This window comes from Moschus berezovskii, chromosome 19 (assembly GCF_049115385.1).
Source record: "Moschus berezovskii isolate FMDL1 chromosome 19, NW_MosBer_1.0, whole genome shotgun sequence".
NCBI classification, from domain to species: Eukaryota; Metazoa; Chordata; class Mammalia; order Artiodactyla; family Moschidae; genus Moschus; species Moschus berezovskii.
Window position 1 is genome coordinate 72,498,089 of NC_142478.1, and position 27,341 is coordinate 72,525,429.

General features: G+C 56.4%; 2 protein-coding genes and 1 long non-coding RNA gene across 8 annotated transcripts in view; 1 reads left to right on the forward strand and 2 right to left on the reverse strand.

Moving 5' to 3' along the window:
* SF3A1 (splicing factor 3a subunit 1) lies at nt 1–19,516 on the reverse strand. The gene is made up of 16 exons (XM_055404541.2): nt 19,323–19,516; nt 15,515–15,636; nt 10,845–11,052; nt 9,501–9,758; nt 8,432–8,506; nt 7,284–7,434; nt 6,800–6,993; nt 5,844–5,961; nt 5,405–5,590; nt 4,580–4,701; nt 4,236–4,481; nt 3,504–3,711; nt 2,843–2,997; nt 1,792–1,893; nt 1,609–1,680; nt 1–952 (listed from the first exon to the last, which is right to left on the reverse strand). The coding sequence occupies exons 1-16, from the start codon at nt 19,383–19,385 to the stop codon at nt 851–853; spliced, it is 2,382 nt and encodes a 793-aa protein (XP_055260516.1). The 5' UTR covers nt 19,386–19,516; the 3' UTR covers nt 1–850.
* The window catches only part of CCDC157 (coiled-coil domain containing 157), a 13,691-nt gene continuing 5,766 nt past the window's right edge, over nt 19,417–27,341 (forward strand). For 2 of the 5 annotated variants that reach the window (XM_088828328.1, XM_088828327.1), the window contains exons 1-3: nt 23,103–23,790; nt 25,469–25,640; nt 26,537–27,161. In XM_088828328.1, the coding sequence (XP_088684454.1) occupies nt 23,357–23,790; nt 25,469–25,640; nt 26,537–27,161 (1,231 nt within the window). In that variant the 5' untranslated portion in view covers nt 23,103–23,356. Of the gene's footprint in view, nt 19,717–20,584; nt 20,672–22,421; nt 22,548–23,102; nt 23,791–25,468; nt 25,641–26,536; nt 27,162–27,341 lie in introns of those variants that run through there. The other 3 variants (XM_088828331.1, XM_088828330.1, XM_055404540.2) reach the window with 3 other exon arrangements.
* Nucleotides 22,317–25,001, reverse strand: LOC148774920 (uncharacterized). Of its 2 annotated transcripts, none has more exons than XR_016035371.1 (4): nt 24,966–25,001; nt 23,988–24,380; nt 23,552–23,689; nt 22,317–23,091 (listed from the first exon to the last, which is right to left on the reverse strand). It is a non-coding gene; the product is annotated as an uncharacterized LOC148774920 (long non-coding RNA). The 2 variants fall into 2 exon arrangements; XR_016035370.1 differs by lacking the exon at nt 24,966–25,001 and adding an exon at nt 24,804–24,947.

Consider the following 27,341-nt stretch of genomic DNA (forward strand, 5'->3'; position numbering starts at 1 on the left):
TATTTTTTAAATAAATACATTTTGAAAAAAAAACCCTCATCATATACTTAGTGCTCACTCCACATAAGCCACCTGCTCAAGGTCACTTATCAGGTGATGAGTGACCCCCGGCCTCTGGGAAACTGCCACCCTCTGGTCTCATCTGCGTGCTGCCCACTGACCCAGGAACTGCAGCCCAGCGCTCTGTGTTCTTCTGGGGTCCTGGCATGTGGAAGGTGTTCCGTGTTAGTCTATTACACGTACAGGGCTATGCCTTTTGAAGATCCATGTGTTTCAAAAGGGCAATAAAAAAATACCTAAGGAAGAGTCATAGAAGACTTGATGGAGGCAAGAATTCAGTTAGAAGCCCAGCACTCCTCAGAGCAGAAGAGGAGCCACAGGCACTGCACCATACTCCTAGGTCCAGACAGGGCATGGCTGGCCAGGAGACAAGTCTCATGACACTGATTTCATAAGAAGGGTTGAAGAGGTTTATTAGCCCATGGCAAAATACAAAATGATTAACAATGATAACAACCATACTCTAGGAGCCACTTGGCACCATGATAACACCCTACAGGACATCCCTGGGTTCACGTTTCCTAACAGGCTGCCAAAGAAATGAATGCCCTCAAACCAAGACTTGAACACAAAGGGATTTCAGGGACCACTGGGGAGGGGAGCCTGAGAAAGCCCTCTACAATCAATGCTGGGGGGTGGGGTGGGGAACTCTGCAGGCCAATCTGAATTTCCAAACTTAGTAAGAGGGACACAAATGTGCAAGTCAGGGTCTCCTGGCTCAGGCCCAGGGAGTGGGGGACAGGAGAGGCAAAACGGCAGTGGCGAGGGCCTGACAGCAGGTTTCTCTCTTCTACTTCTTCCTCCCGCCTCTCTCCTTGAGCGCCAGGTGGATGACGGCGCCGTTGGCCATGTTGTAGTAAGCCAGCGAGTTGGAATCCTTGATAAAAATGCCCTAGAAAATAGAAGGAGTGCCTCAGCCCAGGGCAGTGTGGCTTGTGAGCACAGTGAGCTGCTTCACAGCTCCCAACACTCTGAGCAAACACAGGGGCTTGAAGGCAGGCAGGGCAGGAACAGGAGTGGTGCAGGGCGGGAGAGAAGCACTCCCAAGAATCACCCTGATCAACCTACAGAATGTGGACTCTCAAATCATAAGATCTTTAGAGGCCAGCTAGTCCAAGAGCCTCATTTTACAGAGGAGGAAACTGAGGCCTGGAGTAGGGATCAGTCAAAGTCCAAAGAGGGCAAACACAGCAGCCCCTGATCTGTAGCGCCAGGGTGACTGGGCCGCCACCTGTGTCCGAGCACAAAGCTGGGCTGCCTGAGGCCACACTCCCTGGGGTCTCAACCACTGGAGCAGGAACCTGCCAGAGCACCAAGTCTTGTCCCCATATGTCACCGAGACGTCCAGACCCCACACAAGACTGCTGTGACCCTGCCAGAGCCTCACTCACCTTATCAGACTAACCTACCCCAGCACCCGCCGCCAGCATCATGACTTCTAGGATGGACTCACATGGCCACAACCAGGCGTCTTCCCATTCCTGATCCCACAAATGACTTAGCTTCTGGGACAAGAGAGAGGACAAGGGCGGCTGACACCCAGCTCACCTCGTACTGCAGCTTCTGTTTCCCTGCTGGCATGCCTGTGGCTTCGTGAATCTTCACCTTGATGACAGAGACCTGTGGGATGGAGGAGTGGTCAGTCACGCCTTGCTAAGGTCAGCTGGAGGAAGCGTCCCTGAGGCCTTGGTGCCCCTGTGCCTCAAGCCAGCTGGGGGCAGCAACTCTTACCTGGTCTGTGAGGGGGAGGGTAAAGACCAGCACCTGTCCATTCAGTTTCCATTCCGTCTTATCCTGCATGTTGGGCACCTGGACTTTGATGGACACTGGACCCTGCAAGTCAGGAGTGGCCATTATGCCCGGGAAGTCCTGGGTCAACCAGGAACTACGCCCTCCCAGTCCCGGGCCCTCGAGACAATGTCACCTGTCCACCAGGACTCCTGGACTCTGGCCTGATTCACTACTGACCCCACCTGTGACACCGAACGACTCACTCCCCTTTTCAAGAACCGATCTCTCTTCTTTAGAGTGATCCCTGACCTGCCTACTGGTGAGGCCAGAGCTGAAGAAGGGACATGAAAGCGCTCTGCAAGCCTCCAGAAGTACCACAGGCAAAGAACATGAACTGTGAGGCCAGAAGACCTGGGTTCCCAACTCAGTGAAGCAGCTGATCACAACTGCTGGCGGTGAGGCTGCAGCCTTCAGTAAAAGGCACGGCTCTATCCCAGCACTTGAGTAGGCACTTGAGAAATGGAAACTACTGTCAGAAAGGAAAATAAAAGATTTGCTCAAATACCCTGGGGCAGTGGGGCTGGGACCCTTTCTGCCTCCTCACTGGAGCCTGCCAGCTTCCCCAGGCCCCGGAAGTGCCAAGGTTCCCAGCCCTTGTTCCTAGTACCTGAGAGGATCTCTACAAGATTCCTGAGGGCGGCAACTGGAGGCAAAGGTCACACAGAAACAAAGAACTGCCCCAGGATTTCCTTCTGGGTCCAGAGCCCCCTTCATACCGGAGTCCTGCTGCCTGTGCAGCCGGGTCTCTCTGCTGGCCTCTACAACCATTCACACCAGGGGGACCGCTGACAGCTGACGGCTGACCCCACATCAAGCATGCTGGGCACCTGGAAGCCTCAGAAGCCTCCTGGGCCTCTAGCAGCTGACCTAGGTCCCAGAAGCCAAAACCATGGGAGCAGCACAGGGTAGGCCAAGGTGTGTAACGGGGGCAGGCCTGGTCCCCCGACTTGTCTAGACGCTGCAGGTGTGGGCAGCACTCTGGAGCACATGCCTTGTTTCTGCGCAGAAACTCCTCCTCGGGCATGAGGCTGTCCTCGGTCTTCAGTTTCTTAGAGGCAGGCTCGTCTTCCATGGGAGGCGGGGGGTGGACAGGCGGCATGGGGGCTGGAGCGGGGACAGGTGCGACGGGTGGGGCGGGCACAAAAGCTGCAGGACAGGAGCGAGCAGCCACGTGAGTGGGAGGAAGGAGCCCAGGACCCCAGCTGCTGACAGTGAGGGGAGACTACACCGGTTTCCAACTTCTCCCAGTCAGAGGTGTGAAAGACCACTCCTGGCTGAGTCTGGCAGCCAGTAAGCTCCCTGGCAGGGGACCTGGGAGCCTGCCCAGACTGGGTAGCAGGAAACTGGAGGAAGGGCAGGAGCGATGGAAGGAGCAGGGGCAGCCAACAGGATCCATCGTCAGGCCTCAGTGCCTGTCCAGGCCTGACCCCACTGGGTGCACATACCCCAGCTCTGCCTCATCAGCCTATCTCCCCCAGGAGCCAGAAGCCCAACCCCTCCACCCTAGGGATCTCTCACAGAGCAGAGTCAAGGCTCTCCTCTGGGCTGCAGCCGCAGCTGGAACAGCTGGCGCTCCCCTCAGCCACTGCTCTGCTCAGGGCTTGGCCTGCAGTAGCGACCCAGTGGCCTGGAGAGCGACAGGAGACACTGACCTGTCGGCACAATCATGGGTGGTGGGCGAGGTGCCATGATGGGAGGGGCCGAGGGAGGCATGGGCACCACGTTGATCCTGGGCGCGTGGATGATGGGCGGCATGGGGGCGATCACCGAGCCTGGGGGCAGCCGGACCACGGACGCCATCGGGGGCCGGGGCATGACGGGCACCGCAGACACGACCGTGGTCCGGACGGGAGGCGGCATCTGCGGGCGGAAGGGACCCACGGGTCACAGGAAGCTGAGGCTGCGCCCTAGGGCACACCAGCTGGCACTGACCACCTGCAGCCTCTGGGGACAGCATTGGATAGCTTGAACTCAGCGCCCTGGGGCTGAGAGTGCAGCCTCACACGGGGCTCTGACAGAACTACACAGAGGCCCAGGGCGACACTCTTGCCACCTGGGACTCCACCCACTGAGAAACTGAAGAGATTGCCCTTGACTCAGTCCCCTGGAGTCAGGCCAGCGGTCCTCCAAGGCCCCTTGAGTCCTCCCGGCCTCCCTGACCCAAGCCTGCTTCTCACATTCGCCACCCACCTCCCTCCTGGTTCCAGCCCTCCCACACAAATGGAAGGTCAGGCTGGAGGCTCCTACTTCTAACTAAAGTGTTCTTTTCTCTTGACTTGACCCATTCTGCCCGTAGGCTCCTGTGAGACCGCTGCCCTGAGCCAGCACCGTCCAACCTAGGGAACCCAGCTCCAGGGACCCATCTGGGGTGGCTGCAGGCTAACCGCAGGTGGCCGGGGAACCGACGTAATGGGAGGGGCCGAGCTGGGGATGTTGGTGGCTGAGGACGGCGGTGGCGGTTGCTGAGGGATCTCGTTGGGCTTGCTCGGGCCGATCTTCTCTTTGGTGTCATCCTCCGGCACCAGGCCCTTTGCCTTGTGGATGGCTTCAATCTGCTCCTGGAGGGTGATGTTGGCCTGGGCAGCCTGCTGGGTCCGGGCCATGCTGCCAGAGTGGCCATCCCAGGTCACCTGCATGGGAAGCGAAGCCAGAGCTGGTCAGGGCTCCCGGAACTGAGCCTGAGTTGGAGTCTGACAGCAGAAAAAGCACTGAGAGTCATGAGCTGCACCTTCTCTTCTGGCTTTTGGATCTCCTCCTCGCCAATCTTCTTACCGATGGCCGTTTCCTCCACACCAAAGATGTCCGTACGCCGCTCGGCCAGCTGCTTCAAGCTGCTCTCGATATCCAGACCTGGACAGAGTCAGAGAACAGAGGCGGGCGACAGAGAGGAAAACTAAACCCGGTGCCCAGTGGGCACGGCAGCGGCTCTGTCAGTGCAGGTGGAGGCTGTTCTTATGTGACACAGCCGTCTGTGGGTCCCAGTGCTTTGCACTGGCCCTCTGAGCCTCGGAAGGCCATCTGATAAGCACTAGGCCTGGACATCGGGGCGTGTCCAACCCCAACTTAACGAAACGCGCCCGAGGACAGGGCCACACGAGCAGTGTGGCAAGTCCGGACTCTAAAAGAGGGGTCTCCAGCCTCTAGGGCAGTCTCCTCCCTCCCTATAGGGCTGCTTCTCACAGTCAAGGGACCAACGTGTCTCAGTTCAAGATGCTCAGCACCCTCCAGCCACCAGAGCCTCCACTCTAAGACATCTAGGAGTGAGCACCCCTCCCGGCTGCAGTCAGATCCTGCTCCAGGATGCCGATGGGCACACGCCACCCACCCCGGGTACCCGCCTCTGCAGGAATCCTCTGCAGGGTTTCTAGAAAACGCGGGGTTCTTTTGTAGCTTCCTAGACCACACCTATCCCCAAAAGCGCCTGCTGACCTCAAAGCTTTCTACGTTTGATTAAAACAAGTAGACTATTAACTTAGAGATCCCAATGGGCCAAAATGAGTTAGGGCTGAGTCAAAGGAGGGGTGTGGTCCGAGTGGGGAACACCCCACCTCACCTGGCGCATACACCTCATCATCACTCTGCTTCTCACGGATGGAGCGATCCCGCTGCTCCAGCCAACGGGGGTCGAGAAGCCCAATGCGCATGTGCTCCTGCATCTTGCTGGCAGGGATCTTCTCCCCAGTGATGGGGGACACAAGATACTCATCGGGAGCAGGGGCTGGAGGCAGGGGCTTGGAAGCTGAAAGGCAACAGAGATGGCCGAGTGAGCACCCTGGGTTGAGACAGTGCTGCTTCATTCCTGCACCGTCCACTCAGCGCCATGCCGTCCTAGGCCCTGTGCGCTGTGCCAGGGCACCACAGATGACCAACTTCCATGCCCTGTTGTGAGGCCCACGACACAGGGGCTCTCAGGGCCTCACGACAAGCCCCCTCTAGCCATCCTGGAAACAAACGCAGGTTTGCGAAACACGAGGCAGGAAAACAGAACCCACCTTTTGGGTCATAGTCCTTCCGGACAATGACCTGGTCTGGAGTTGGAGGCAGCGGAGGTGGCATGGGTGTCTCTGGAGGTGGGGGCACTTTCTGCCCTTCTTCTTCATCATCCGAACCCTGAAAAACAAGGCAGTGGCATGTCTCAGAGCAGGAGTGAGAAGCCACCTCCCTGCAGCTGAGCCCAGCAGCTCGTAGGGTGGCAAGCAGCCGAGGCCTCTGCCAGCCAGCATCCCTGTGCTAAGCTCCCCAGGCAGCTGGGGCCAGCCGGCAGCAGGCCAAGCAGCTTCCTCACAGCATGAATGGCAGCGGTGGGGGCCATGGTGCTGACACTCTGCCCAGGCATTTCCAACAGCTGGCACCAGGCAGTCCCAGGAGGCCAAGGGCACTTAATGTGCTGGGGAGGGCCACGGGGGGCGAGTCAGCACTCAATGGGAGCCATGCAAGGAGCAATGCTGGGAGGGAGAGAAAAAGTCAATTCCCACAGACACGTGGGCCTTTCTTCTCAGTCTGCACACAAATTCTTTCCGAGGGGTGGAAAGCGGCTTGGCTCTGGAGACTCTAAGCCTGCGGGGAGGCCTGGCTCGGAGGGGCAGAGGAGCCCAGAGGAAGCACAAGCTACAGTCAGAAAAGCTCTGGAAACTGCTGATTGTGTGGGCCTAGGCTCAAAAGCATCCGAGTATGCGGCATAGAGGGTTCCCCAAGGAGAGCCAGCCTGGGGGCGGTAGCGAGCGGGGCCTCTGGGCAGAGGAAGGTCACCAAGCAAGCCAGCGTGGCTTGCAGAACCTCGCCTATGAAGGAATCTTTGTTGCCGAGCTAGAAAGAAGGACGCCTTACTCAGGACCCAGGCCTCCTCTCAGGGTTCATGAGGGGGCTGGCGCACTCACTCTGGCGGAGGAGCGCACCCCCTTGCCCTTGGCTCCAGGGAAGAGTCACCCCAGGCCCCCCAGGAGCGCACCTCGTCCATGTCTTGCACTTGGGTGTCCTGGTCCAGCTGGGACGGCGGCTCCTCCGTCTTTTCCTGTTTTTCATCCTCCTCATCGGACTCAACCTCCATCTCGACCTCCTCGCTCTCCCCAAACTTCTCGTAGCGCTCCTGAATGAGGATCCGGGCCCCCAGCTCCTCCGGGGTGGTGGGCGGGGGGAAGTTCCCTGGCAGAGGGTGAGCAGGAGTCAAGGGAAGGCTCTGCAGACACTCCCGTCAGAGGCCCGTCAGGCGGCCCTCCCCATGCCACCTGGTCTCTCTCCCACCCCGGGCCGGGCACAATGGTATCTGTTGAACTGGGGGTAATTGGGACAGCGGGAGAACCGAGGTCTTCTGGAAACAGGGAGGAGACAGAAGCCTCCACGGGATCCTCCTGCTCCCAGGGGACAGCTTGGCACGCTCCCCCAGGACAACGGCGCCAAGTTCCTGGCTCCGCTAGCAGGAGTCACAGACTGACCTTGCTCGTTGGGTTGGAAGTCCACTGTTTCCACCACCACGAAGTCATGCCAGTCGATCTGAGCGTAGGCGACCCGCTCCTTCTCCTTCTCCTCCTCTTCCTTCTTCCTCTCACGCTCCTGGAACTTGGCCCACTCCACACGGTAACACACCTGCAGGGAGGGGAACGGCGCAATGCTGAGCTGAATCAGGGTTGGCTCCCGAGGAGGCTGTCACCTCCAGGGCCTTTACCAGAGCCAGCGTCTCCTTCAGAACAGGAGGCCACTCTGCCCACCAGGGGGGACTTCCTGGAGCAGACTATGGAATCTGCATCTGGTTTCAGCCAGGCCCAGAGTCTGGACAGGATGAAAATCTGAATGCCAGAGACCTCTGTCTGGGCCCCAGGGGCAGTGGTCTGTTAGAACCTCAAAGTTTTCTGCTTGAGTTGGCGGGTGGCGAGCAAACTCCTCCCTCCCAGGAAGTCTGTGTGACAACCATGTGCCCACAAGAGACGCGGCAGCCTGACAGCCTGCAAAACAGAAGGCTACAAGCAGCCTCCCAGAACCACCAGCATCGACATGCCTGGTCTCCTGACTCTGAAAACCGGATTTCAAAAGGCAGTTGTCACCCGAGAACCCATTCAAAAGCTGGCTTCTGGCAAGAAAAGAAAACTGGAGACCGAGAGAAGTGGAGAGAAGAGTAGCAAGTTAGGGACCAGAGAATCCAAGGTTTCTTCAGTCTTTGCTGCCTCAATGCCCTTCTTCCCACCACGACTGTGCCTGGAGCAACACGGTGCCAATTCAGAGACCACTTCCAAACACACAACAGAACCCACACACTTGTGCTGTCAGTAACTGGTTATAAGAAATTCAGTTTAGGACTTCCCCGGTGGCCCGCCTGCCAATGCAGGGGACATGGGTTGGAACCCTGATCTGGGAAGATTCCACATGCCTCAGAGCAGCTAAGCCCGAGTGCTCAAGGGCCCATGTGCTATACCTACTGAAGCCCACGTGTCCAGAGCCTGTACTCCGCAACACGGGAAGCCCACACGCTGCACTGAAAAGTAGCCCCCACTCACCACAACCAGAGGAAGCCCGCACAAAGCAACAAAGACCCGGCACAGCCACAGATAAACAAGACTATTAGGAAGAAAGAAGGAATTCAGTCTACCTGGTCCAGAACTTCCCGGGGGTTCTCCGCCTCTTTCTTGAGTTTGGTAAATAAGCCTTTGGGTGGAATCAAGATCTGAAACACGAAAAGTTAAAGCAACTGTTAGTGCAGCGCAACACGGGACAGAGTGGCCTGTGGAGGAGAAAGGAGAGCATGGAATCACGGGACCCAACCTCAGCTTCACTTGACTGGGCAACGCCAGGCAAGTTACCTAACCTCTGTAACTTGGTTTCCTTCTACAAAATGGTGACACTGCCACTTAAAGATGGCATTGTCAATTTAAAAGGCTGCGAGGATTCGCAGGAAGCAAGCAGAAGCATCAGCAGATCACGATGCGCACCGTCAGCACGCAGTGCCTGCCCCTGAGACGGATCTGCCCTTTCGCTTCTGCACACGCCCCCCCCCCCACCCCAGGATCCCCAGAGACCATGCTGAAGCCTGCAGCCCACAGGTCCCCCTCCCTGGATGGCCACGCCCCATTTTCTCTGCAGCATTCATCCGCAGTGCTTATCGCCACCGGACACACACTAACGGTGCGTTTGCGTGCTGCCCCCTCGCTAGACCAGTCTCCACAAGGACAAGTGGTTTCTGTCTTCAGTTCACTGCTGCATATCCAGAGCTTGGAACAGCGCCTGATACTCAAAGCTTATTTGCTGAGAAGAAATGGTGGCTTCGTGTAAAAGAGCCACTCTTTCCAACCGGCCCAACCGTATCCACCCTCACTGGCAAAGCAGCTCAGCCCCACTCCACCCTCCCTGTCCCCCCTCCCCAGAAACAGATGTGTTCCTGGAATTTCCAAGTCCAGAGACACACCAGCACACTCAGGTTAGAGTGCTAAATGTCCATACTCACTTTCTGAGGCAGAAGGAACAGGAAGCAATTAACCCTGGAAGCAGCCCACTAGGGGAAATTAACCCAGGCCTCACTTAAAATTGATACTGTAATTATAACCACCCTTGGGTCTGCTGACTCAAATGACTGCTCAAGGTCCCACACGGGGAGGGCTCCCTGGAGACAGAATGGACAGAGCGCTGGTGGTAGCGCACGCCTCTCCGGGCCACCCAGGCACCTTGGTGTACTGCTCCACCAGCTTCGTGAAGTAGTTGAAGAGGCTGTGCTGCGGGCGGAGGAAGTCGAACTGGTAGTTGCGCTGCTCCTTCTGCATCAGCTGGGTCAGAAACTGGCGCCCGTTCCTGGCCACAAACTGAGCCGTCAGCTTCACCACGTCCAGGTCGAAGGCTGAGATGGAAGGGGGGTCTGCGATGAACTCAAACTCGGGAGGGGGCTCTTTGGGCACAATGGTCTCTTGTATCACTTGGGCTTGAACCTAAGATGCAAAGGGCAAGTGAGGCGAGAGGCACGGCGAGGACTGGCTCCAGAGGCGGGGCAGGAACACGCCGGTGGAGCACGGCACGGCTCTCTGCTCCTCTATTAATCACAAGCAAGCCCCAGCACGTGGTGGGAGAGAAGCCTAACTCAAAAAGCAGCGATGTCTTGGCCAAGGGTGGCCTCAACTCTCTGAATGGCTTTCTGAGTGAGAACCGCGTCACTCTGCATTGCCGCTGCTGCCCTGAAACTGAGGACCAAAACTGCAGAAGACCCAACAGGGATTAGCGTATTAAATCCGACCCAAGGGCGACAGAGGCTGTAGGAAGCCCTACACGAGTGCAGAGGACCCTCATCTGCCCTCCACACGAACCGCGGGGTGGGCACAAGTACTGGGACTTCTTTCCACAGATGAAGAAACTGAGATTGCCGAGGCGCCAGGAGTCAGCACTGCCACGCAAGGGCTCAGAACCTTCTCAACCTTTGTTTCCCACCATAACACAAGGGGCGGCCTTTGCCACCATCGGGAGGGAGCGAAGAGAAAGGCTCAGTCCAGGTCTGCACAGGAGGCAGAATGTGTTCTCACCGACAGCCCGAGTCACCCCCAGTGCTTCGAGGGTGTGAGGGCAGGCCACACAGAGGGGCCTGGGAAGGCGAGACAGGAGGGAGGGGCACACAGGAAGGGGTCCCGAAGCCACGCCGTGGCACTGCCCTGATGCCATGGTCAAGGCAAGGAGCAGGGACTGGGAGTCTGGACCTTGGGGTTCTGACTCTGTGGCCCTGGGTAAATTGTGCTTCCCTGAGCCTCAGAGTCCTCATCTGAAAAAAGGTCATTTCACTGGCCTCCTCACGCAGCCCCTGTGAGGCACCAGTGAGACAAGGCCGCCAAGCTCTGAGCAGAGCTGGACAGGCCGCATTCAGCCAAGGCCAACTCAGCAGCCCTCTGCTGTGTGAGCCTCAGCATCCACCTCTGCAAGCTGCGGACAGAGACCTCACGTTTCTGCCCGCGTGGCTGTGGGTGTGGACAGCAGGTCATCGTTTTCCCTCCCTCAGCCCCGGGGCAGCGAGGCGCGGGGCGGGCTCCCACCTTCTGGGGCAGCTGCTGCTGGGAGGCCTGCTGCTGCTGCTGCATGACCTTGGGGATGGCGGCCGAGGGCTCCTGAGCCTTGCCCTCCTTGAACTCGCTGACCTTGTGGCGGTAGTAGGCATGGTAAGGGTCGTTCGGGTTCAGGAAGTTGAACTTGGGGTTGTTGATCTCGTTCTGTCGTATTCTCGCTTCAAATTCAGGCCCATTTCTAGAAAAAGGGAGGAAAGAGACGCATCCACACCGAAGCCCTTTCAGGTGCCTGGACCAGAGTGCGGCTCACTCACAGCCCATCCTTGCCACTGCCCGCCACTCACACGGGCCCACCCCCGGCACAGCAGAGCGCCTCCCCAAGGCTCCTGGCGCCCCGCCCCCTGCTGCCCGCGGCCCCGCCTCCCGCACACGGTGCAGCGTGGCCTTGGCGACCCCAGGGCCTCAGGCCTCCGTCACCCCCGCAGCACCTCCATCAGTCTCGCCATCTCCAAAACCATCTCACTATCGCTCTTTTCAGCTCAGTTCAGTCCTCAGTCGTGTCCGACTCTGCGACCCCATGAATCACAGCACGCCAGGCCTCCCTGTCCATCACCAACTCCGGGAGTTCACTCAAACTCAGGTCCATGGAGGCGGTGATGCCATCCAGCCATCTCATTCTGTCGTCCCCTTCTCCTCCTGCCCCCAATCCCCAATCCCTCCCAGCGTATTCACTTCAAAGAAAAGTACTTTAAAAGGAAGGCATGGGAATCCCCTGGCGTCTAGGGGTTAGGACTTCACGTGCTCTCACTGCACTGCAGAGGACTCTGGGGGAGGGGGGCGGGGGGCAGTAGGGGTGCTGCGGGGGGAAGGGGGAAACAGGGGGAGGAAGGCATATGTTCAGTATAGCTCAGTCGTGTCCGACTCTGCGACCCCATGAATCACAGCACGCCAGGCCTCCCTGTCCATCACCAACTCCCAGAGTTCACTCAGACTCAGGTCCATCGAGTCGGTGATGCCATCCAGCCATCTCATTCTCTGCTGCCCCCTTCTCCTCCTGCCCCCAATCCCTCCCAGCATCAGAGTCTTATGGCTTTGCTAACAAAAGGCAGTCATACGAGTCGATACAATGAAATCAAAGTAGCATGGTTCAAGTTCAGTTCCAAGTTTGCTGAGACTGACACCAGTTCTCTTAGCTGAAAAGCAGGATGACTGAGTGCTTGAGAGGCATCAAGGATACATCAGCACTAAACTGAGACGCTGTCCTCTAGCAAGGATGGAAAAAGAAAGAAAATGTAATCAGGATTTAACGCCTTGTCCAAGTATTGGCTATAATCACCTCCTTTACTACTTGGTGAGACTCATACAGGAAACACTGCTCTCCAAGGCCCGGGGTCCGAGCTGCTCCGTAAAGCACACTCACTTGACATCAGGGAGGCCCCTGTCTCTCTGTATGTGGAGGAGTTTCCCTCCCACACACCCTATGTCCCCAATGTGTATGCCTTCAAACCCTCAGAATGAAAAACGTCCCTCTCATGATGTATAGGGAAACCTGATTTTTTAATAAAGAGTCCCAACAGTAATATTTCAAGGTGTCACACATCCACAATACCCGTATCAGTCAGAAAGTGCACTCACCTTAAAGACACAAGATATGGACATGTTCAAGTTTTGGGTTCACTACTGACTTACCAAGTCACTGAACGTCTCTTTGACTCAATTTCCCATGGTAAAATATGGCTAAATACCACCTTCTCTCTCTACTCTGAAGTATTGAGAAAACTGAATTAGTGAATGAGAAGCCAAAGTTTTTAACCACACAGGCCTGAACGCCCCAGGGGCTGTTACTGCTCTGAAGGCTGGAAGGGGCTGCCCTATGAATAGGACAGGTGACTTGGGTGCCAGGAGACGTCTGCAGGACCTCCCTCACCCCTCCGGCCGGAGCCCTGCTCTCAGGAGTGCCCCAGACACAGCAAGGGACAGCTCCAGAGGCTGGGCACAGCTAGGCCACCCCTGTCTTCAGACTTCCACGCCCTGGTCGGGTCAGCTGAAGAGGAGGCGGGGTGCAGGTAATGCTGTGCCCCACTTTAGCCACCCTGGCTGGCTCCTCCACACGTCCTGGTCACACTCGGCGGTGTGACTAACAAAGCGCGGTCTGGGGGTGACAATGTGCTGGTCCAGCTGAAACCCCATGCTCAAGGGCGAAGGGTCCCCCCACCTTAAAATAATGTGACCCACACAAGGTCGCTGTCCACTGAAATACAGCTAAACCAGGCTGCCACCCGAAGGGCTGCTAAAACAAGGGGCTCTGGTCGTCTCCTCTACCACCACCTCCTAAGCCACAATCTCACATCTGCTAACAATTGAAACATAAAATGACGAGAAGACAGGCATGCTTATTCCAAGCTACTCTGTTGCTTTAAATTAGCTTAATGTTAAGTTTAGAATTATATTCTCTAACATAAGGAATAGATTTCAGCAGGAAAAAAAAACATGAGTCTGACTCAACCTAGCTGGTGGGATTGTTTAAGGGTAATTTCCATTTCAGTTTCTTGACGGGAAAATGCAGAGAAGGGAAGACCAAACCTAGAGAGAAAACACTCCTTTTGGAAAGCCACACTGGGCTGGTGAGTTTTCCTCACCCAATACATGTGAACCCCACACAAGCAGAGCAGAGGGTCCTGCACGTTGGCTCTAGCCCAGCCTGAGAAGCTGGCCTGTCCCTTCACTGCAGCACAACCAGAGCAAGTCCACAGATTCCAGAAACGCCTACAAGGCCAGCAGGGCATCCCAGGTGGCACAGCGGTAAAGAGTGCATCTGTAATGCAGGAGACACAGCAGGAGCCATGGGTTCAATCCCTGGTGCGGGAAGGTCCCCTGGAGTAGGGCCTGGCAACCTGCTCCAGTATTCTTGCCTGGAAAATCCCATGGACAGAGGAGCCTGGTGGGCTACAGTCCAGGGGGTCGCCAAGAGTCAGACATGAGTCAAAGTCAAGATCTAGAGACTCAGACGTACAGTTTTATTATTAAGGCAACTTGGAAAGAATTCTTATTTCTGTGGCTGGCACAAAATGACTGGAAAGCTGTTTGGCAAAATGTTAAAGAAATCTTTAAAAATGCTCTTTCGGCCAGCAATGTGCCACACAGAGTTTTCTTCTAGGAACACACTGAAAAAGGGAACGAAAATGCTCAGAGACTTCCTCCCAGCTTTCTGTGCCAAACTGAAATGCTGGAACAACCTCCAAGACACAGAGCAGTGGGCCAGGTCAAGGAAGGCTCAATGCCGCAACATGGTGCATCTTCTCCAGAGGACCAGGCAGCATCAGGAGACCGGGGGCGGCCCAGGAAAACGCTCCCAGCGCAGGGCAGATGGGGAAAAGCAAGACGTGGAAGCGCCTCTACGAGTACTACAAGAACCTGAAAAAGAATGCCAAGGCCCAGGAGGAAACAGGAGAAAGTAAAAACAGCTGGGAGAAACTATTCTGGTTGTGAGACTGGTGATTCGTCCTCTAACACCTTCTTCCTGTTTATTGTCTTCAGAATATCCGGGGAAAAGGGCAAGAATGAGTGTTGCTATGAGATATTAAAAGTTATGAACGTTAAGACCTGCTGCCCTAAATCAGACCTGGCCCAATAATGTTTAATCAGGCACAGAGCCATTTTAACCCAGTATCCAGATTAATCAAAGCCTTGGAAATGTGGAAGGTTAATCTACGTGGAGCCTGACACAGTGAAAGACATCAACCAGAGGAATCTCTATGTTTCATTTCATAAGGAGGCTGAGAAAGGAAGGACCTATCTACTCAACGATGTTTTTGCCTTGAACCAAAGCTAGCCCACTCCTAGGAGGGGACGTTGTCTTGGGGTCAAGGTGTGGTTCCCTGGAGAGTGCAGGCCCTGACTGAGGGCAGCACTCTGCTCAAGGCTGGCTACCATTTCCACGCAAGGAACTGTCCAATTCATCCAGAGATGCCAGAAATCCAGACTTACAGTGCAATCTCATTTCTAAACAGTGACAACCAATTCAAAAGCTAGAGAAATCGTTGAGAACGAACAAAAGATCTGAAGGCTGGACATGGCCTGCTGGCTGCCAAAGGAATACTCGAAATGCCCTTAACCAGGGATGGTTGACCTTTGGAGTCAAGTGGCCATCAAGGGGACTGCATCTGAGGAAGCGTGGGTGTGCTCAAGTACAAGGGGACGGACAAGAGGAAAGCCAGCTGACCTCCACGCCATGTGGGCCGACAGCTACATGATGCACCCGAACTGCACCCGGTCCCCCTCTCTGGCCTCACAGTAACTCTGCGGGGGGCATGCTATTCCATCCTGCAGCTGGGTCAGGAATGCAGTCCTTGCTCCGTGAGACTGATCCACTCCCTGTTCTGCCTTCCTCAGGCCAGCAGCTCAGACACGGACACACATCTCTGACAAAACAGTCTTCCAGGCATTTCTTCAGGCCTGGTTAGGAAGCCAGGTTCTTGGTGACGTTGGAGCTGGGTAGGCCTGTCCTCTGCCACTGACAGACCGTGTGAGAGATGCCAGTCCTGCCCACAGCCGACCTCACACCATACGGTGGTCTCCGATGAGCTGACAGGCCTAAGCCGACAATGCCACTCTAAAAACCTATGTGTTACCCTCGTGAGAATTCAATTCTTGTGCTAAAAACCACCTGTGACCCACGTGAGCAGGAGCAGCTACATTACCTGGCCACGAAGCTGGCAGTTTTGTCAACGATGTTCCTGACCTCCGGAGGCGGGTAAATAATACCCACGACAGGCTTGGAAGGGGTAGAATCCTCCTTTGAAGACGTTTCTTCTTCTGTGGGCTGTGAAAACAGGAAAAGGCAGGCCTTGACATCTCTGGCTTAGTGTTGGATGCCCACCATTAAACTCCTCTAGGATATTACCGAGAACACAGACTCTCTCCCATTCAATTCATCACAACTTCCAGAGTTAGGAACCTCTGCTCCAGAACCATTTCTCTCAGCTGCTCTGGGCGTGTACAGGACTCTCCCAGGAACCAATGAAAAGAGAAGCCTCCCCGGCTCCCCCTAGCTAGACCATCTCTGTGACACTGGGAGTCTGCATTTTTACCGAGCGTCCGGGTGATTCAGATGTGCAGGCAGGGGGAACGATGGGACATGGATCTGACCACATTCTGAGAAACCAGAATCCAGAGGGCCGTGTCTGTATCCCCACACCCCCGGATGTGCCTAATACAGAATATTTCACCACTGTCTGCTCAATAAAGAAATGGGAAACTCCTTGCTGGCCACTCCTGCCTTGAATGCCCTTTCCCTCTACATCCATTCCACGGTCTAAACCACCATTCAACGTTCAAGAGGTTTGTGAAACCACTGGAATACTCGGCATTAACTGCCCTGTGAGTTTCATTTTAGGCAGTTTCTCCGCCGCCCTCACGTTCCTGATTGCTACCACCTTCTCCCCGCCTTCCTCTGGTAGCTCAACGGCCCGTGTTCCCTCAGTCTTGTTGTCCCCACTTCCTCACCTCCCATCTGGTCCCCATTCATGTCAAGGGCTCTTGTCAAAGTCAAGAAAGACGCCTATAGCCAGCTGCTGTGGTTACCTGGCCGTGCAACCAGTGACCACCCGTCGCAAGATCCTCACCTCCGGGCCCTGCCCTCGCCTGTCTCTCTTGCTGAGTCTCCCTCCTGGCTCCCGTTTCGCCGCCTGCCTCATACTGTGAGGAGTCCCCCAAATCCTGTCCTCTCTTCAGACCCACACTGTCCTCAGGGGGCACTGACAGCGCGTCCTCCACGTCCCCAGTGCCCCTAGGCCGCACCATCCAACCCACAGCAATGCCCCCCGTCACTCTCGCGTGGCCACAGAACTGGACGCGCCCACGGCCCCAGGCACTTTCACCTCTAATCACCTTCCTAGTGGACGGCCAGCCGTGCCTCCAGTCATCCAGGGCAGAGACGTGGGTCTCTCCTTTCCTCAGCCTCCATGTTCAGTGACAAGGAACATTTCTCAAGCACACAGTAGGTTCCACATCCTTCTCTGGGCACTACATATTACATCTATAAGCCTTACAGAGCCCTGTGACGCTAAGTATTCTTACTACTGTCATTCTACAGATGACAAACTGAGAAATGGAGACCTCTCCCTGAGGAGGCCCACGTGGCAGAACCAGGATTCCAACGCGTCAGTTTAGAGGGAGAGCCTGCACATCAGCCCTTTCGTGATGTCAGCGTGCCGGTGCCCTCTGTCCCACGCCCCAGCAGTGTAGGCCAGGTCCTCAACATCTTTCGAATAATATGACCAATCTTTCCTCCGAGTAATTCTCCACATCACTGTCTACCTTCACTTCTGAAACACAAACATGTCAGTCTCCAGCTTACATCCGTTCTTCTTCTCCCAAAAGCCTGCTAGGAAAAGTTCAAATCCCCAGTTACACAGTTCTTAAGTACCACTTTCCCAACTCCATGCTTTAACTTTCTTTACCCTTGACCAGAGGCACTGTCTGATTCCGACCTTGGTATCTCTGCACTTAGGTAGCTTTACCTGGCTTATTTTTCCCCAAATACTGGGAAAATGTCAGGGATACAGAGGTACTTGCAGTGGTCAACAGACAGGATATACTCAATAAATAAATTTGCTGAATGAATAAAGAATGGTATTTGCCTGCCCCATTACCTACCTGGTGAACTACTGATTCATCCTTCTAAACACAACTTAGCTTACACTCCCATGGGCTTCACCTACCCTAAGCTCTCCTCTAGCCCATCAAAGCAATGTTGATTAGAATTGCTGCCTCCACTGTTTAAAATAGCCAAGACGTGGAAGGGCTTCCCTGGGAGCTCAGCTGGTAAGAAATCTGCCTGCAATGCAAAAGACCCCAGTATGATTCCCGGGTTGGGAAGATCCCCTGGAGAAGGGATAGGCTACCTACTCCAGTATTCCTGAGCTTCCCTGGTGGCTCAGACAGTAAAGAATCCACCTGCAATGCAAAAGACCTGGGTTCAGTCCATTGGTTGGGAAGACTCCTGGAGGAGGGCATGGCACCCCACCTCAGTATTGCCTGGAGAATCCTCATGGACAAAGAAGCCTGGGGGACTACAGTGCATGGGGTTGCAAAGAGTCAGACACAACTGAGCAACTAAGAACAGCACAAGACATGGAAGCAAGCTAAACATCCATCGACAGATGAACGGATAAAGATGTGGTACATATGTACCATATGATGGGATGTTATTCAGCCACTGAAAAGAATGAAATAATGCCATGTACAGCAACATGGATGGACTCAGAGAGTGTCATACTGAGTGACATAAGTCAGCCAAGGAAGGAGAAATACCGGAAGGCATCCCTTATATGGGGAATCTAAAATGAAATGATACAAATGAACTCACAAAACAAAAAGAGGCTAACAGACTTCGAAAACAAATTTATGGTTACCAGTGGGGAGGAATAGTTAGGGAGTTTGGAAAGGTCATGTATACACTGCTATATTCCAAATGGATAACCAACAAGGACTTACTGTATATCACAAGGAACTCTACTCAAAGTTATGCGGTAGCCTGCATGGGAGTGTGGTTTGGGGGAGAACAGATCCGTGTATATGCATGGCTGAGTCCTTTGCTTTTCACCTGAAATTACCACAACACGGATAATCAACTAAACTCCAATACAAAATAAAAAGTTTAAAAGAAAAAGAATTCCTGCCTGCCTCATTCCTAATACCCGTACTTTGTTGCTAAGTCGCTTCAGTCCTGTCCGACTCTGCGTGACCCCACAGACGGTAGCCCACCAGGCTCCCCCGTCTTTCAGTTCAGTTCAGTTCAGTCACTCAGTCGTGTCCGACCCTTTGCGACTCTGCAATTACTGACGCCCGTTTTTCCACCTTAGCTGATTGAAATCTTTTTAAGGGCTGTCTGAAACTGTATCATATATGGTGACTGAGACGATAAATATATTTACTAAGTATTCTTTCATATCAGTCTCCCCACTAGTCCGTGAGCTCCCTAAATAAAGCACGAACTGTGCTTCACTCATTTGGCTAACATCGGAGCCTGGCACGGTGCCGGGCTTACAGTAAGCACAAACAAACGCTGAGAGTTAACATTCAAAGCTGCACCGTGCAGGCTGGGTAATTAGGGACTCCGGGGCAAAGGCTGGGGGCCGGTGGGCCCAATTAACCACACAAGACCGGAGGATGCGCTACAACAGGGCTTCTCAAACTTTAATGAATCACTGTGGGATCTTATTAAAATCGCAAATTCTGATTTTAGAAGATCTGGGGTGGGAAACCAGCATTTCTAATCAACTCCCATGTGCTGCTGGTCCGCGGACCTCAGTTTGAGAACCACGGTTCTAAGGCTCCTGCCGCCACCCGAAGGCAGGCGGGAAGCGCGCTGCCTCCTGGGACTTGGAGTCCCCCCGAATCCTCCTAAACGTGCAGCTCCTTCCTGCACGAGTGAGGAGCGCCCGCGTCGGAGGGGAGGGCCCAGGCCTGCTCAAGCGGCCGGGGGAGGTGCAGACCTCGCCGTACCTGTTTGGGCTCGGTGGCCGCGGGCGGCGGCGGGGGCACCGCCTGCACGGGTCCGGCCGGCATGACTGCGACGCTCAGGGCTGCCAGTCCGCCTCGGTGTAGGTGAGCGGTGCGGCGTCAAAGCGCCTTCCCCGCACCAACAGCACGACAAGCTCTCAAGATGGCGGCAGCCGACCGAGTTGTCGCCGAGGGGGCGAGGCTGACGCACATCCGAGCCCGCCCCTTCTCCGTGATGTCACTTCCCGCCCTTCCCTCGGGCGAGACGCCGTTGCCATGGCAGCGGTCGGGTAGCTGGGCTAGGTTTTGCACTGGGTCCCCGGAGCTGCAGGAGCGCCTCGGGGCAGTTCCATGAACCCGCCAGACACAGGGGCTGAGGCTGCGACGCCGGAGACTGGTGAGACTTTTTACATCTCCCGCCCCAACGCCCGGATTCCCCTCTCCTTTACTCTGCCAGGTCATTTCCCCTCTCCCTCCGACCCTCGCCTTCCATAGTCCCGCCCTCGATCCGGGTGGACCAACTCAGATCTACCTTTCTTCTTTGGGCTCCACCCCTCATGTCCGCAGGTTGGTCCCCGCGGGCCACTTCCCCGCCCCCAGCACACCCCAATCCCCCTCTTTTCGCTTCTCCTCCTGGGGCCTTCTCCTCCCTTTCCCCTCTCCCCTCCCTCCTAACTCCAGAATGTGTCTGGCTCTGAAGCCTTGCCTGGACTTCAATTTCTTCACCTATGAAATGGGGGTGTGGCGGGGGGAGTGATAGGAAAAGATGCCCTCCCGTGTCTCTTTCTCACACCATAGCTGGCTGATGTTAGCGTTACTGTTAACGTTGAGTTATAACGACAGTTAGGATTTATTGAACATGTACCATGAGCCAGACCCTGTGCCAAACACTACGTGCATTCCATCATTTATTTCCTAGAGCAACTCATTTACATATCCTCGATTTACATGGTGGAGCAGGAATCCAAACCCAGGCCTTTCTTACTCTTCTACTAGTGCAGTTACTTGCTTTGTCTTCACTGGATTTCTTCAGTATCCCCCGGGGTATCCAGGCAGTTAGCAATCCTGAGTCAGAGGCCAACGCTGCTATATAGATGGGTTTAGAGTTTCCAAAGTGTTTCCATGGGTGCACTGGTCAGGATGTGTGAAATTGCTCAGTCAGGCCTGGCTCTTTGCAACCCCATGGACTGTAGCATACCAGGCTCCTCCGTCCATGGGATTTTCCAGGCAAGAGTACTGGAGTGAGTTGCCATTTCCTTCTCCAGGGGATCTTCCTGACCCAGGGATCGAACCCAGGTCTCCTGCATATCAGGCAGATGTCTGAGCCACCAGGGAAGCCCACTGGTCAGGAGGTAGGCATAATCTTCACCTGAGGGGTAGGGTCCCAGGGCTTAAGACAAAGAAGGGACTTGAAAGCCTCCTTCACTCCTCTGTGGGTTAAACCCGCCTTGGGCTGAGGGGCCTATGGAGAGGTGAGGTTGCCAGCTGCAACCACCCCAGGGTGGTGGTGGCTCGGTTAGTGCCATCACTTGTGTGACCTCAGAAGCAGGGCAGGGCTGGGAGCTTCAGGCTGAGGGTTCTACTCAAGACCCAGGAATGATGGAGAAAGCTTGTGTCCAGTGCTCCTTCACTGGACACACACACACCCATGTGCTTCTCAAACCAGGCTTATATCTGCAGATTTCTGCTGTCAGAAGAAATGACGTAGGGTCCTCTCGTAGCTGTTTTGGCTTTTGCTGCTGCTCATCAGGGTCAGAATCTGGGGCCTTCCCTGGTGGTCCAGTGGTTAAGAATCCACCTTCCAGTTCAAGGGTTGCAGGTTTAATCCCTGGTGGGGGAACTAAGATTCCACATACCAAGGGGCTAACTAAGCCCACCCGCCACAGCTACTGAGGCCATATGCCACAACTAGAGAGTCAAAAATAAATGAATATGTTTTAAAAAGAACCATAATCTAACATCTGGCCCCACAGAGCCACTGTAGTTATTTGAGGGCGAACAGGTTATTGTGTCTCCGTGTCTACATACGCAAGCTCCTGAGTTCCAGGTCCTTTACCTCCTGAGAACCCCTCCTCCCACGGGGGGGATTTCTTGCTTGCTTTATTTATTTCCTTCTTGCAGTTCCAGGAAGGAAACCCGGAATGTTTCAGTCGATTTTTCCCTTTGTTCCTGCCTCATCCTTTGGGAACATAACGTCTCATGGGTGATATCTCATGAGACGTCGTCACTGGGGCAACACGTTGACCTGTGTGTGTCTGTGACCTGTGTGTATTTCCACCCGTATCACCCCCCTGCGGGTGGAACTGCAGCACGACACCATCATGACTTGCTCCCTGCAGAGACCCTCAGACATAGATGGCGCTTCCTGGTGGACTAGGTTGTGTGCCCTGCTCTGTCCCTATTCTTTAAAGGCAGTGCCCAGCACATGGCAGGTACTCAGTCACCATTTTTTTTTTTTTTTTTTTTAGCTTACTGAACACTGGATCTGACCCCCTACCCCTGCTCTGCCCAGTGCAGTAGCCACCAGCCCATGTGGTGCTGTGTTTGAAAATAGTGGCTGGTCCAAATTGGGATGTGCTGTGCATGTCGCATAGACACTGGATTTTTGAGACAATATCTTTATACTGATCTCACATTGAAGAGATACTTTCAGTATATTAAGTTAAATAATGTATGTTATTAAAATTAATTTACCTCTTTCTTTTTACTTTTCTTTTTTTTTTTTAATGAGGCGAGTATAGAATTTTCAGTCCCGTTTGTGGCTCGCATTGTATTTCTTTTGGACAGTACTGCTCTAGAAGTAGCACTCCCTGAAGTCAGAACAGAGATGTTGGACACAAGAATGCCAGCTCCCTGAGTGACCTCAGCCTGGCCCCCTAACGTCCCAGAGCCTCAGTTCCCTCCCTGTTTAAAGGAGGTGGGTTTGGGGAGTGACACCCAGCAGGTCCCATGGTCAGAGCCAGCAGCGCCCCAAGCTCAAGGCCAGCAGCCCCACCTGCTCTTTTCCTTGCTGCTCCTCCCGCCTGGGGCACCCGCTTCTTCCATGGCAACCTCCTCCCAGGAAGCCCTCCCAGAGTGCACACTCCCTTAATCTACTCCCAGGGACCGAAGGGCTGGACACAGGAAGCCAGGCAGCTGGCTGAGCATCTGACCTTGAGCCCCAGAGCCTGCAGGCAAGTCCGAGAGCCAGGCACACTCAGACGGCCAGCTCCACGGACAGACAGAGAGGTGAGGACAGGGCCAGTCCTCTGGGAGGCTGGCTGGCCCTCAGGAACTACCCTGGGGCCCTCTGGGTTTCCCTGCCCCTGTGGGTACAGGCAGGCCCTAGGGTCCCCGCCCAGGTGGCCAGGTCACACTGCAGTGGGGGAGGTGTGATTCAGGGGAAACAGATGGGCACAGGTTCAGAAATGAGTGCTCGCACGGGAGCTGCCACTTGTAGCCGATGGTGCGCAGAGTGGAGGGGACAGGGGAGAGGAGAGAGGATGGGGGGTGGTGTACCCAGGGGTGGCCTTTCTCCCCAGGGTCAGAGAGAGTCCCAGGGGGCTGCCGGCCAGTGGCCCAGATCTCCATAGCAGAAGTGGATCAGATTCCAGTGGGTGGGCCTGTGGCCCAGTTAGCAGCTGCAGCAGCGGCCCAAGCAGGAGACGACGGTGGCCAGGGGTGGCCCAGCGTTCCCTGTCATGCTGTAGCTACAACTCTCTCTTAGTTGTCAGCGGCCTGTCCAGGGTTTTGCTCAGAGAGGGGTGGCCAGCAGGTACATCCTCCTGCACAGCTGTATAAATAAATAAAAATAAGTGGGCTTCCCCGGTGGCTCAGAGGAAAAGAGTCCGTCTGCGATGCAGGAGACACAAGAGACTCAGGCTCGATCTCTGGGTTGGGGAGATCCCTTGGAGGAGGAGTGGGTTGCCACCCACTCCAGTATTCTTGCCTGGGAACGCAACTGTTAGGCACCCAGCATTTAGCAGGGGCCTGGCACACAGGTCCTCAGAGGAGCTGTGGACTGATGGACTCGGCCGTGTGGGCATGGGGCAGGGGAGATGAGAAGGAGGCTGGTGAGGTCACCCACAAGCAGGTCCCCAGGGGGCCGGGCAACAGACTTCTCCCCGCCATCGAGGTTGGATTTCAGCAGGTTTTCTGGGGCTTCCAGAAGCTTCCCCCAGCAGCAGCCATGTGGCTCTGACTCATGGGGGGCCCTCTCTGCACCCCCCCCAGGAGCCACGAGGATGGCGCACCTGCTGGGCAGCCCGGCCTGCATGGACAGCCTGCGCAAGGACCTCACCGACCTGCAGGGTGCCATCGTCGACATGTTCTCCCGCGCCGGGCCCGTGCGCTTCCCCTCCTGGAAGTTCCCCGACCGCGTGGCCTGTGACCTGGACATGGTGGCCCTGCTGGAGCACTACGCCCACGTGCCGGGTGACCCCGAGTTCACGCAGCTGGCCCACACTGTGCTGCTGGAGCTGGTCATCGACAGGTGAAGGCCTCGCCCGAACCCGCTCACCGCAGGGTGCCGGCCCCCACCCCTCAAGCCCCAGCAGCAGCCGCGGGACGCCCCTCTGGCGCCGGCAGCGGCAGCCGTCACCTTTGAGCGCGTGCCGTCCAGGGCCAGGGCGGCTCAGGCCCCTCACGGCGCCCGCTCCTCGTGTCGTGTCGTGTCGTGCCGTGTCTCACCATCCATCTTCAGGGAGTTGCCAGCCGCCCCGTCAGTCCATGTGGCACCGCGGCTCCACCACCTGCTTCTCCAGCTGCCTCTTAGGGTTTCTGCTCGGCAGGGACCCTGCGTCTGCTGCTCAGTCTCCACCGCAGGGCCTAGCCTGTCCCTTCTCTGTGTCACGGGACAAGACACGGGGTGCACTTGTCCACACCCTGGCCCTGCTGGGAAGAGGTCACTGGACTCCCCCCGCTGCAGTGCCATCACTTCTACAGCGTCGTTCATGTTAGCAGGGCCATCAGCCTCCACTCCCTGGGGACCGCAGCCCAGGCTCCATGTGCTCCAAACCTTGCGTGGTAACGAGGTCACAGGGCCCGACAAGCGGGGACCCCAGCGGCTTGGAGATGACCTGCCTGGGGACAAAGAGGCCCGGGGTAACCACTCAGAGGCCTAGAGGAGCTGTGGCTTGAAAGCACTTCTGGGACCCTATGAGAGGCTGAAGGGGTGTGAGCCCAGAACACACCCTCCTTCCTTTGCTGCTGCGCCCTCTCCCAGCAAGGCCCCGCCCACTCCTTTCTGGACCCACCCGCCCGGCACAGCCCAGTCCACCCAAGGCCTTCTAGGAAGCTGGTGCTGACGTGCCTTCCCAGCCCTTGCCTGGCCGCTCTCTCTGTCCAGGCCACCTTCCGCCCGCCCCACCCAACCCCCAGGCTGCTCATTCATTGTCACAATTCACAGAGGAGGCCAGAGAGGGGCAGGGCCGGGAGGCGCTCAGCATACCTCCCCCAAGCCCTCTCTGCCCAGGGCCCTGGGGTGTTTGGACAGCCCTCTTGTACCTGCAACAACTGAAAGTCACTTTTCTGCCTGGTCTGTCTTGTAAACACAGTTCCTTCCTCTTCTTTTAAAACAGCCAGGTTCCCATGTAAATGCCTGCGTCTTTCCCCAGCACCCCTTGACCTTAAAATTAGCCCCTAACTCAGGGCAGGAGAGGGACCTACCTCTCTCCCTCCAGTCTCTGCTGTCACAGAAGCAGCTCGTCACACAGGAGAAGCCCCACCCACCCACAACACACACACAACTAGAATCAGGAAACCACAGGGCACGCTGCCCTGCACCCTCACCCTGAGGCATGTGCGGCCTCCCCTACTCTGGGGGCTTCAGCCGTGTCCTCTGTGAGGTAAAGGCTCTGAGCCCTGTGACGTAAGGCAGCCGCTCAGCCAGCACTGAGGCACAGCCCTGCCTCCCAGAGTCTCCCAGCCCAGGGCGGAGCAGCCAGGCAGAAGCGCTGCCACCCAGGAGGCTCCAAAGAGGCCCCAAGCTCAGCCTTCAGGGAGGGCTTCCTGGAGGAAGTGGCTCTTGGGTTGTGCAGAGCATATTGTGAGATGCTCCGAGCCCCTGAGGCCCAGGCCAGTCTCCAGAGCCAGAGGCCACTGGTCGTGTGGTGCCAGGGTGCGTTGACACCAGGCTCTGCCCCAGTCGACCCTACCATCTCTGCCCGCAGGCTCCTGTTGCTGCTTCAGAGCTGCGCGAGCTACCTGGAGAACCTGACTTTGGAGCAGATAGTGCCCCCGGCCCGGGCTGCAGGGCCCTGCATGTCCGTGGGGCTCACAGTACGACGCTTCTGGAATAGTCTGCTGAGGCTGGGCATGCTCAGCCAGCAGGCGGCCCTCCAGGTGAGTCCACTACTCCCCTTCCCCAACTGCAGTGACCCTCACACCAGCCCATCAGCCCCCGCTGTCTCGTCCACCACATGAACACCACGCCCATCGCTGGCTCTACTCTGGAGCCTACACAGCCTGGAAGTTAGCAACGCAGGCCTTGAGGGTCATGTTTGGGCCACCCGGCTCTGTGGGAGTGTAGGACTTTGGAAAACTCCTACCCACTCTGAACCTCAGTTTGTTCATCTGTGCAGTGGGAGTGACAACAGTCCTTATCTCCCAGGGCGTGGTTGAGTAATGGGGATTATGAAAGTGTTGGTCACTCAGTCATGTCTGACTCTCTGCAACCCCATAAACTGTAGCCCGCCAGACTCCTCTCTCCATGGGAATTCTCCAGGCAAGAATACTGGAGTGGGTAGCCATTCCCTTCTCCAGGGGAATCTTCCAGACCCAGGGATCGAACCTGGGTCTCCCACATTGCAGGCAGATTCTTTACCATCTGAGCCCCCAGGGAAGCCCTGATGGGGTTTACGTGAGCCCCACTTGTCTTAGGTCACCCCGTAACCCTCACAAGCACCTGTGGGCAGGACCACTGTCACCATAACGGGAAGGAAACCAAACCTGAGAGTGGCTTTGGTGACAGGCAAGCAGATGGATCCACCCAGCAAGGGCCCAGCACCCGGCAGCTGTGTCTGTCACCGTGTCACTCTCCCAGTGCCAGGCGGGTACCTGCATTGACCTGGGCTTGGTAACGGAGGCAGCAGAGAGAAGGCGCGCTCCCATTCATGCTGCTCCCATTCAGATACCGTCTGAGCATCGGGCGAGGCTGCTGTCACAAAAATCCCCAGGGAGCCGGTCACCACCCAGGCCTGTCTCCCTCACCTGCTTTCCCTTTCTTTCCCTGACCACAGAAAAGGGCAAACCAAGGAGAGACCCTCACCTCCAAGCCCACAGCCAAGAGCAAGCCAGCCAGGAGCTGGGAACTGGGGACCACCCAGCTCGTCAAGCTGCCCTCCCCAGTGCCAGGCCTGCCCCAGGCCTGCCCAGAGCGGGACAGCCTCCCCGTCAGCGTCTCACTGCAGCGTCCAGGCAGGACGGCCGAGAACACCAGGAGCGTCCACTCCCAGACCGTGGAGACGGCCCTGGTGCCCTGTGACGCATGCACCAATGTCCAGGGCAGCCTGCAGGAGGTGGGCAAGGTGGTCATCAACCTGTGTCAGAGCCAGAACCTGCCCTCGTCGCTGGGCCGCTTCCAGCAGCTGGTGCAGGACAGCATGGGGCGCAGGCCGCTGCCGGCCGCCACCATGGGCCTCTGGGCGGCTGAGCAGAGCAAAGACCTGGCGCGCCTCGGCAAGCTCATGGGGCCCCTTAGGGCCCAGCTGGTGGAGGCCGAGGGCCAGAGGGACAGGCTGAGGACACAGGTGGGCGAGCTGGAGCAGGCCCTGCAGCAGGAGCGGGGGGCGCAGCAGCAGCAGGCCGAGGAGGCCGAGCAACGCCGGTCCCAGTGGGAGCACGAGAGGCAGCAGCTGCTCACAGGTCAGCCCCGGAGGCCGAGCCCCCAGGACTGGGCCCTGCTGCCATCTGAACGTGGGCTCTCCCGGGAGCCAACCATGCAACAGGGGTGTGGAAGAAACCTGGGCTGGGAGTGCTGGGTACAGAAGGCAGGGAAAGGAGTGCGCTCGCCAAGCTGGTTACCCTGCCGGCAGCCTGAGCCCC